This window comes from Lolium perenne, chromosome 3 (assembly GCF_019359855.2).
Source record: "Lolium perenne isolate Kyuss_39 chromosome 3, Kyuss_2.0, whole genome shotgun sequence".
Taxonomy (NCBI): Eukaryota; Viridiplantae; Streptophyta; class Magnoliopsida; order Poales; family Poaceae; genus Lolium; species Lolium perenne.
In genome coordinates, this window is record NC_067246.2 from 339,085,953 (window position 1) to 339,096,181 (window position 10,229).

The 10,229-nt window shown below is 43.1% G+C and overlaps 1 protein-coding gene across 1 annotated transcript; it reads right to left on the minus strand.

The window, feature by feature from the left end:
• Positions 1-1,966: 1,966 nt before the first annotated feature.
• On the minus strand, positions 1,967-10,002 carry LOC127345968 (cyclase-like protein 3). The gene is made up of 6 exons (XM_051372510.1): positions 9,558-10,002; positions 8,836-8,880; positions 8,397-8,469; positions 7,653-7,750; positions 4,232-4,302; positions 1,967-2,359 (listed from the first exon to the last, which is right to left on the minus strand). The coding sequence occupies exons 1-6, from the start codon at positions 9,934-9,936 to the stop codon at positions 2,234-2,236; spliced, it is 792 nt and encodes a 263-aa protein (XP_051228470.1). The 5' UTR covers positions 9,937-10,002; the 3' UTR covers positions 1,967-2,233.
• Positions 10,003-10,229: the final 227 nt, after the last annotated feature.

Below are 10,229 nucleotides of genomic sequence, written 5' to 3' on the forward strand. Positions count from 1 at the left end.
CAATTGAAAAGGATAGGAGGGAGTACTTGTTAAATAAATGGAATTTGAAAAAGCTAATCTTGCATTGCTGTCGTTGAAGAACTATCACTGTTCCTCTATAGATGCACCCAGTGTTTATTGTGTGCATACACAGAATATCATGTAATAGTGTTTCAGTTGCATGACCAACTTAAATGTAAATTTAGTATTTTGCATAACTGCACATAATTGGCCATCACCTTTGGTCCATAATAGGTGTGTCGGTAGTGCAATAATTTCCATTACATGGAACTGGTTTCGCTGACAAATTTCAATTTCTTCATCTTAGTCCCAGGAGTCTAATGTATCATAACATGAAGCTTGCTTTTATGGCCTGCCTATGGGTCCCCAGAATGATCTTTCTTTTGGTGCTTGACATTATCACTGAGGTAAACGTGCAATAATAACTTTACTTCCATGTGCCCCATCTGCATTTTATATGTTTCCATTTGATTCATTGACTGTGTTGATGCTTTGAATTAGGTTCCTATCACTACGTATGAAATCATCATTTTGCTGTGGGAGTTCAGTGCTCATTTGGTGGCTCGTATTCTTTTCTTGGTCATGACCTCTGGGAAGCAATCAGTTTCAAAAACTCGACGTCGTCATCGGATGATGATGAAACATCCTAGCGTTTGGGGGATGGATGACTACAATTGTAAGGTGGACAAATTTCTAGAAAACGAGTTACCGGATGATCCCATCTTGGGGTTATGGGGTATTTCGGGTGTGGGTAAAACCCGACTTCTTCTGCACATCGGTGCTTGTTATGACGATGCCGATTCTCCATTTCGCCACATCATAGCTTTTAAAGATGGCGCTGTCAGAGATATGCAACATTATCTAGCTGCTTTCTTGAACATGGACTGGAATACCATGTCTTCGTCACAGGAGCATTGCCGAGCCAACATTATCGCAGAGCGGCTAAAGCATGACAGTTTTCTTCTGTTGTTAGATGATGTGCAAGACGGAGACCTGGATTTGGCGTCCATCGGCTTGCCGATGCCGCTTGGCCATAACCAAAAGGTGATTCTGACATCGAAGAGCCAGGCTGTGTGTGCCCGCATGGGGTGCAACAGAGCCAATACCGTTGAAATGAAGTGTTTAGGGGAGGAAGACGCGTGGAACCTCTTCCAGTACAAGACGGGAGTCGAAATCACCGAAGCTAATGCTGAAATTCACGAATTTGCAAAGCTGGTAATCCATGTTGCTATAATACGTCTTCAGCTACACTTTTTTTTGCCTACAAAAGTTGTCACCGCGCGTACTAACTTATTGGATTTTCTGTCAGATGGTTTCGGCATGTGGAGGCTTGCCCGGAGCCATTTGCTCCGTTGGCACAGCAGTTGCTGGAGTAACGTGCTGTGAACTGCATCCCGATGATTGGTGGTACGCCTATGAGCGTTTCAAGGCTAACGAGTTACCTGGCTGTTCTGGTTTAGTTACGTGAAAACTTTTTGAAGTGGTGATAGCGAGCAGACAATACATTTGATTGCTCTACTTGTAGTTGGTTCAATCAGTTTAAGGCTTGAACGGGGTGAATGAATCCCATCTCTTATTTCAAAGATCAACAGTCAATACTGCAGCGTTGTGTGAGTGTTCGATGCTCAATGTATCAGACCTCTGAATCCCATATCTTCTTTCTGAATCCTCATCCACTGACTTCGCCAACAGCCACAACCTGACATAACCTGACTCAACTGGTCGGTTTCGGGCGCTCCTGCTACAAGACCTTTCCTTGCCTCCAAAGTCTTCATCCAGCTTTAAATTTTCTTGTCGTCATTGGGTTGCCTTGCTCTTGAATCCACTACGCGACAAGGAAATAAAGCAATTATGTGACATGGTTAGGTACATTACACGTTCAGGTTGCCATAGGAACGAATAACTCCCCATCTCCGAACCTCAATTCAGTACTGAGTCAGCAAGGTCCATCAGGCACACATAGAGCTTGTCCATGATAGTTGTCAACGAGGTTATATATAGGAGAAATATTAATATAGCATGATGATATCAGAGCTTGTGCCCAAAATAATGGATTACAGATCTGGTTTAGCCATACATGATGATATGACAGCATATGTACTCAGCATTTAGCCTACTGTAACATAAGGAAACAACATATATTGGCTAGCTATTCACATGATTTTCAAGAGAGAGGCAAATTGCTTGTGTTGTACCAAACAAGGATGCGGCGGGAGACATAACAACAATTTCATCACTTTATAAGGATGCATCTGATCGGCGAACCTTCAGCTCCACGCAACCGAAGTGGCAGACAATGCACAGAGTATAGCCCAGGATTGACATTCTCCAGTTTGAGACCCTCGACAAGAATGATATCCTGGGAATCACAGAACAGGGGAAAATTAGATATATGGTGGCTTATTCAATGAAATCAATTGCACAGAATACTTAGCGCGGTGGCTAGTGCCAAGCAACCAACATGAAGTAATAAGCCATATGAAAGAACATCAGTAGCAACATTTAACTGACCTTTTTTGAAACTAGTCAGACCAAAGTGATCTAATGGGAAAGTTGACACACCAAATGTATCATTAACCAAAAAATGGAATGCTACCTGGTGGCCGTGGTTCGTAAGTGTCGTTTAAACTCCAGGAAGGTCAAGGAGGCATTAAGAGGACTGTTATTGTCAAATTGCTGACCAGACCTGGGAGAAGATGCCTTGCACAAGTTTCCTCTCCTATGGGATAGGATGACTGTGGTTGAGCTCCATCAGGATCGCGAGGATCTTTCATTTGGTGGTGGAACAAGGAAAGGATTTGCTCATCCAAATCAGCATATGGAGATCATCACCAGAAGGACAAGGACTGCCGAATATGAGGAAATATGATGCTCCAGGGCACCATACAGCTGCCGTTCCTTTAGCTGGTTGGCCCATAGGGAACCGTTGCTGGAAGGCAGACTGTCAGCAGCAACAACGACTGCAAAATCATGCCACATGCCCGTGTTGTGATGAAAGAAGACGAGATGCTGCAGCACATGCTACTTGGTTGTGTGCTAGCGAGAGAGGTGTGGGCTGGGATCCTCATGAAATGGAACAGAAGTTACAAAACTGATTGGCAACCTGAGTTGGGTACCCGTCTGTTGCAATTGTGCATTTCGAAGCCGGCAGCAAAAGGGAAAGGAGGGACCTGTGGACAGAGATCTGGTGGTGTTTCAGTGCCTCTGGTGGCACCGAAACGATGTGGTCGGTCTTCAAGCCTTCTCCGGAAAAGAACAAGCAGAAGAGTAGCTCAGAGTTCGATATGGAGGGCGGCTGGGCTCCTTAAGGGAGAGGCATCCGGCTTCCTGCCATCGCTGCTGAACTGGTTGCTAGATGGATTAGGGCTAAATTCGTTTGGGGAGCTGTCGCCCTTGTTGACAGCAAAACAGCCTATTTTGGCATTGATCAGACCTCTGGCTTGCCTTCTATGTGATTAATAAGTGTATTCTTGAAAGAAAAAAATTGAAAGATCAACCATAAATACATTAACAGGCCTAATGCATTGAGGGCAGAGAAGACGAGCACTGTCCTAACAAATAAATATCTACAAGGGGGAAGGGGTGATCCTAACGGACACTAGATCCACACCTCTGGTGCTACACTGGCAAGTTCGAGCATCAATGTGAGTGCACAAGCATGACGAGTGCAAGGATGGATGCTACAAGAAAGAGGCTGTGGACATGTTGGAGGGCTCTGACACCAGCGAGGTGAGATGGCTGGGTAGGGGCGCACTTGGGCTCAGAGTGCCATCTCTTATTCTCCTGTGTTGTCTAGGAAAGTGACATAGGAGGCCCTCCTTCAGCAAATCATTATAATATAGCGGCCAAATAATAATATAAGAAAGTCCAATTGCTGTAATTTGGAGGGTGACGTGGCTTAGTAAGATTGCTGCATACGAGTCAATTTTCAAATAAAAGGAGATATTGTCAGATGTTTTTGTTTCTTAATTTACTGGGTGAACATCAGATTTGTATAAATTACTGTTCGAAACGTTATGTTCAGATTACAGGAAACACAGGGGAAATAAAATTCTGGACAGAGGAGAATCCGCTAGGCTGAGGCTGAGTGACTCACTTCCTTGAGAAGGGCTTTCCATAACTAGGGGCTTTTCCTCAGTTGCAGGGTTTGGTTGCCCAAAATTGAAAGAATGCACAGTGAATTCAGTAAATAAATGTGAACTAAATAAAATTACTTGAAGTATCAGCATACCCGGTTTTTGAGAAGAACTAAATGTGAAGGGATCAAGTCATCAAAAGCTGCAACAGACAAATAGTCTATTCCTGCAAAAACACAACAGCAGAAGCAAAGGAAATGAATACTTTTCCGACAATACAACTGGAGAGATAAATATAAGAATAAGAGTAATCGTGAACTGTGAGACAAATTATTTAGGCTGTCCAAGGTAAGATCAAAGAAGAGTGGATAAGTTTATATTGGCAATAAAAACAAACCAAGTGAAAGAATTAGTAGAAGATCCCAATCTAAGAAAAAATATCAAAACATAACACCATAATAATTACTAAAGATTAGTAGATCGTAACTCCCAAGGGGGATAACTAGACAATGCAAAGCCAAACCAAGGAGAAAAGGGTTGTTGTGATCTTGTCTTGTATTCATAAGAATCAATATGGGTTTCTCAGAGGTAGATCCATTCAAGATTGTCTGGCTTGGGCTTTTGAATACCTTTATTTATGCCATGCTTCAAGGAAACCAATTATTATACTCAAGTTGGATTTTGCTAAGGCCTTTGATACTATTGAGCATGAGGCTATCTTGCAAGTGATGCATCATAAGGGATTTAACAGTAAATGGTTGAATTGGGCAAGGGAAATTCTTTCTACTGGCACCTCAGCTATCTTGTTGAATGGAATTCCTGGTAAACAGTTTGAGTGCAAAAGGGGAGTGAGGCAGGGTGATCCTATCTCTCCTCTGTTTTACTTGTTTGGTTCTGATTTGTTGCAATCTGCTGTCAATGATTTGGTAGATCAGGGGTTATTGTCTGTACCTATCAACACAAATGAGGAGGATTTTCCTATAGTGCAGTATGCTGATGATACATTGTTGATCTTGCCAGCAAATAGGCAGCAATTGTTGGCCTTGAAGGAGACTCTGAACAAGTTTACTCTGTCCACAGGTTTAAAAATAAACTATGATAAATCACAGATGGTGCCAATTAATGTTCCTCGTGAGCTTCTAGTTGAACTGGCTGATGTATTTGGATGTCAAGTTGGAACTATGCCATTCACCTACTTGGGACTTCCTCTGGGAACAACCAAGCCTACTATTACAGAGTTGTCACCATTAGTGTGCAGACTGGAAAGAAAGCTTACCGCTAGCTCTAGTTTTCTTTCACAAGGAGCTAGGCTGCAGCTGATTAATTCTGCTTTGGCTTCAATGCCTTTGCATTTTTTGTGTACCCTGCAGTTACCTCCTGGTCTCACTAAGCAATTGGATAGGATCTTGAGGCAGTGTTTATGGAGGGATCAAGAGGGTCATCCTAAGCAATCCTTGGCAGCATGGGAAATGATTTGTAAACCTAAACTTAAGGGAGGACTTGGTATTGTCAATTTTCAGAAACAAGATGCTGCTCTGTTGCTAAAATTTCTGGATAAGTTCTATAATAAAAGGGACATTCCCTGGGTTTAGTTGGTTTGGTCAGCTCATTATCAGGGGAAAGTTCCACATGAGAAGTTGTGTGGTTCTTTTTGGTGGAAGGATGTTATGAAACAAGTGGATAATTTTAGAGGTATATCTGTTATTTCCATGGGAACTGGGGATACTTTTATGTTCTGGCAAGATAATGGGAAGGTTGATGGGTTGGCTAGGCCGTTTATGTTCAGATTTCCAAGACTATTCTCATATGTGCTCAATGACAAAATGTCTGCCCTGGAAGTGTATAGTGTAGAGGATTTGTCAGAACTGTTTTATAGACCATTGTCCACTCAAGCCTTTCAAGAGCTTCAGAATCTACAGAGTTTAATGCATCATAATCAATTGTCAGGGACAAAGGATGAATGGCATTATTGCTGGGGTGAGAGTTACTCTGCAAAACAGTTTTATGATCATATCCATGCTCACATTCTGGTTCCTAAAGTTTATACATGGCTATTGAGACCTGCTGAGGAGGAGACATTGGAATGTGACTAAGGATAATACTTGTGTGCTTTGTCCATCTAGGGTGTATGAAGATCATGGTTTTCAAGGCGTTGAGGCGGTTTAAGGCGCTGGGGGGGCGCCTCAACACCTAGGCGCTCAAAGCCCAAAGCGAGGCGACGCCTTATTCATAGACTGCCATCTATCGGAGAGGCCCAGCCCAGACAAGTTTTTTTTATTGAGGGGAAGCCCAGCCCAGTCATGCCTAACCCAGCAACACAGTTTAGGATAAGGCCCAGCCCAGATGTGCCTAACCCTACCAGAATCCACGATGCAACATTGCAACTGCTCGTCCCTACCTCTTCCCGATGAAGCAGCCTGCAGCCGCCTCCCCTGCAGCCAGCCGGCGGCGGCGATCCAGCCGACGGCGACCCCTCCGAGTTCCCACCTGCCCCTATCGTCCCCGACGAAGCAGCTGCCTCCCTGTTGGGCTTGGGCGCCTGAGACAAGATCTGGCATAGGATGAGCTGGCCGCCTGAGGAGAGAGCTCCTCTCTCTCTCATTCAATCGATTCGATTCTGTGACTGGTCTGTTCTCCTCTCTCTTTTCTCTATATTTTCCCTCTCTCTGGTCCCCAATTTCCCTCCCTTGTGGCCTAATTTCTGTGTTCCCGCTCGACCATGATGAAGATAGGATTCATTTGTTCTTTCACTGCAATTTCAGTGCTAGAATATGGAATTATTTGCAGATAGAATGGCAACAGCATGATGACTTGCAGGTGGTGTTGACTGAGGCCAAAAGAAGCTTTCGGCAGCCTTTTTTCATGGAGGTTATTATTACTGCCTGCTGGAATATTTGGCTCATCGGAAATGGAAGAATTTTTAGGTAGGAGAATGTTTCTTTTGCTAGATGGAAGGCCAAATTTGTACAGGATATGTTTTGGCTGCAGTATAGAATTAAGGCCAAGCATAAAGATAGTCTTCTCAGTTGGCTTAAGTCCCTACCTTAGAGACTTTTCTTGTATTTTTCTAGTCTTCTTTAGTTTTAGGCCTCTTTTTCTGTACATAACCCTTTTTTATATATTTTAATAAATGTTGCTGTGGGGCTTTTTGCCTCAGTCTTGCTTCAAAAAAAAAAGGGTTGATATGGAAGGGGCAACTAACAGGAAGTGTATGGCAAAAGAAATTGAAGGTAGCAGAAGACATGCACTGATAACCAAATAATGGTCCAGGGACTATCGGGAATGCAAAAGCTTCATGTCTCTTGATGCATTGGCAGAAGAAAAACGCAAAAGCTTCATGCTACTACCGGGCGGGTCTAGCTCTTAGACATTTAGTGTTGTAATTTGGGCTTTTCGCACACTTTTAATCTTAGCATACTAAATGCTAAAGGTGCAAAAAAGCCTATTGTTCAGACCAGATTCCAACAATCAGCATGGGCATGAGCTTAACAAAAATTGATACAGAACAACACAAAATTATATGTCGATAGATAAACTGAAGGAGGATGCAGTGATGCACAGCTACTTGGAACTCACCAATAAGCTTGATATCTGTATTATCTACCAACCATTGGGCACCATCCTTCATAAAGCCCACATAACTTGTGTCAAACTCTTTCTTCCACATTAGCTGCCTGCAAGGTACCAGTTTCATTTAATTCACTTCCCCAGTTATGAGATGTCACTCTACAGTTCAGGATAGCACTATATTTAACTATACTTCAAGAAATTGCATAATAGATAGTTAAATATAGGAAAATAGCATATTTTGTAGATAAAACTATTCAGGGATAGTATGACCCACAGAAATATGATTATGCAGAAATAAGATAGAGGTAGAGATAATGTATTCCCAGATAGCTGAAGGCAGGCATGGAATTTGCATGCCAAAGGGCGGGCTTTACTGTTCAAATAACACAAGGGAAATGGTCTAAAGGGCCAATTAGGCCTGGAAGACATCAGCAGGTAGTTGGTTTAAATAGGATATCAATATGTTAAAGGTACATCCAATAGACGGCTTCTTGTTTGGAAACAGAAAATAATACTAGTAGGTACATGATGCACCCATTCAGAGTGCAGTCACTGGACTTTTGGATGGATACATATCACAGTGGAACGGAAACAAATTCAATTTATCTCTTATAAAGCAGTTCACATGAAAATTTTGAAAGATTGCACTGAAAGATGAGTTTGCACTATATGTGCTCTCGTGCAAATTAGGAAAACAGAATGTACACATATCAACTATGTAAGCATGATTACCACAACTGAGGAGATTACCTGTCAGTGTTTAATGTTCTAAATAGTACACGCTGAACACCTTTAGGAATTTGTAGAGATTCCATTGTTTTAGCTGCAATTATAGATCAACTCAATATGTAGATTTCATGTCTAATTGAACAGATATCAAGGCAAGTTCAGTTCACTGCCAGACTTTGCCAAACATTAGTTAGAAAAGTCTGACTTTCTGTTGTGGCTGTTTGACTCATTACCACATTTCATTGGCCGTAGGTCACCTGTCATATGCACTTTCTTTTCTTAAAACATTTGTAAGGCGTGGCAGCAATTTATTGGCCACAAAAGGTGTGGCATGCCTTAGCCAATCACACAATACCAATATAATAACCACATTAAAAAAAATAGTTAGGCTAAGTGAACGCCACTAGCCTTTCGACACAATAACAAAGTAAGCGATGGAAATGAACAATAGGAAGTGTACCAGTAATATTTTGATCCCTTGGAACATCAACCAACAGTGAAGGACCTAAGAACACAAAATCAGTGGTTAGAATGATATAAACCGTTTGCATAAATTAATATCTAGAAAATATGTGCATCCAACTGTAACGCCATAGTGATTCAAGCATGCAAACTGTACGTTGTAATGTCTTTTTTATCTGTATAAAGGTATGTTCAATGTGCAGCGCCACTCAGTTTTGCAAGTCTGAGGAATTAAGCAAAGCTTACGTTACTAGACAAAAGGTTAACATGGAAATTTTAGCTGACTAAGTAACAAAATGCATAAACTATTGGAGAAGAAAAATAATTATTAATTTCGAAAAAAAAAGGATGCCAAGGAAACAGCAAATCTTATAGAATGGATTGTATCAACATTTTAAGGAATCATGATGTAGCATCCACATCCGGCGTCTCCACTACTGCTCTCTCCCTTCCCCGCCCCAGATATACATTGATAAAATTCATCCGGCGTTAGTCCCAACATTCAGACAAAATTCCAGTCCGAAAATTCAGAAAAAATTCCAGTCCCAAAAATAATTCCAATATAGATTAGATACGTAGACATCAAACTAGTATTCACAATTACAATCCCCCAATTGCAACTTTGCAAGACGTAACTCAAGGTCTCAATCCCTGCTTGCGCTTCACCGGTACTGGGTACTACGCGAATAGCTAGGGAACAGAAGAAAAGAGGCGGCGCACCGTTGAGGACGTCGAGGTCGAGCGTGTCGACGTCGAAGCCGGCGTCGAAGTAGTGCTGGAAGACGTGGCCGGGGGCGTCGACGTGGGTGCCGGTGTGCGTGGGCATCCGCATCTCGGAGTTGTTGGCGAGCGAGCCGTTGCGCATGGAGGCGGGCAGCCAGAGGAACTGGCCGATCCCGGCGTCGGACTCCCAGGAGGGCATGTCCTCCCGGTAGTAGTGGGTGATGTCCAGGATGCGGCCCCCGCCGTGCGCCTCCCGCCGCTCCGGCAAGGGCACCGGCGCGGCCACAGCGGCGCAGGACGGAGGCTCGTCTGGGTGCGCGGGCGGCGTGGCGGCGGCGAGGAGCGGGAGGAGGAGGAGCAGAAGGGGAGGCGCCATTTCGGCGTGGCGGCGGAGGTAAAGAAGTGATTTTTATTTTGCCGGCGGGCATCTCGGGCTTTGGCCCAATACCGGTTCTGACGTTGATTCGATAATTTAGTACCACACGGCTTAGGTAAGTAAGTTTGCACCGATTTATAAGAGCAATTCCAATAGTATAGCCAACTCTATGCCATATCATTTGTAGTCATCATATAGCTAACATGTACAATAGTTGGCTATAAGAATGTACTACTTTACTAATATATGGCCCACCTTTCACTCTCACAAGGTGCCTAGGAGCACGTGCAAGA

Coding starts and splice junctions, on each gene's coding strand:
- LOC127345968 (XM_051372510.1), bottom strand. CDS start 9,936: ATGGCGCCTCCCCTTCTGCTCCTCCTCCTCCCGCTCCTCGCCGCCGCC. Junction 7,751..8,396: donor AGAACATTAAACACTGACAG/GTAATCTCCTCA, acceptor GGTACCTTGCAG/GCAGCTAATGTGGAAGAAAG. Junction 4,303..7,652: donor TACAGATATCAAGCTTATTG/GTGAGTTCCAAG, acceptor GTGTTTTTGCAG/GAATAGACTATTTGTCTGTT.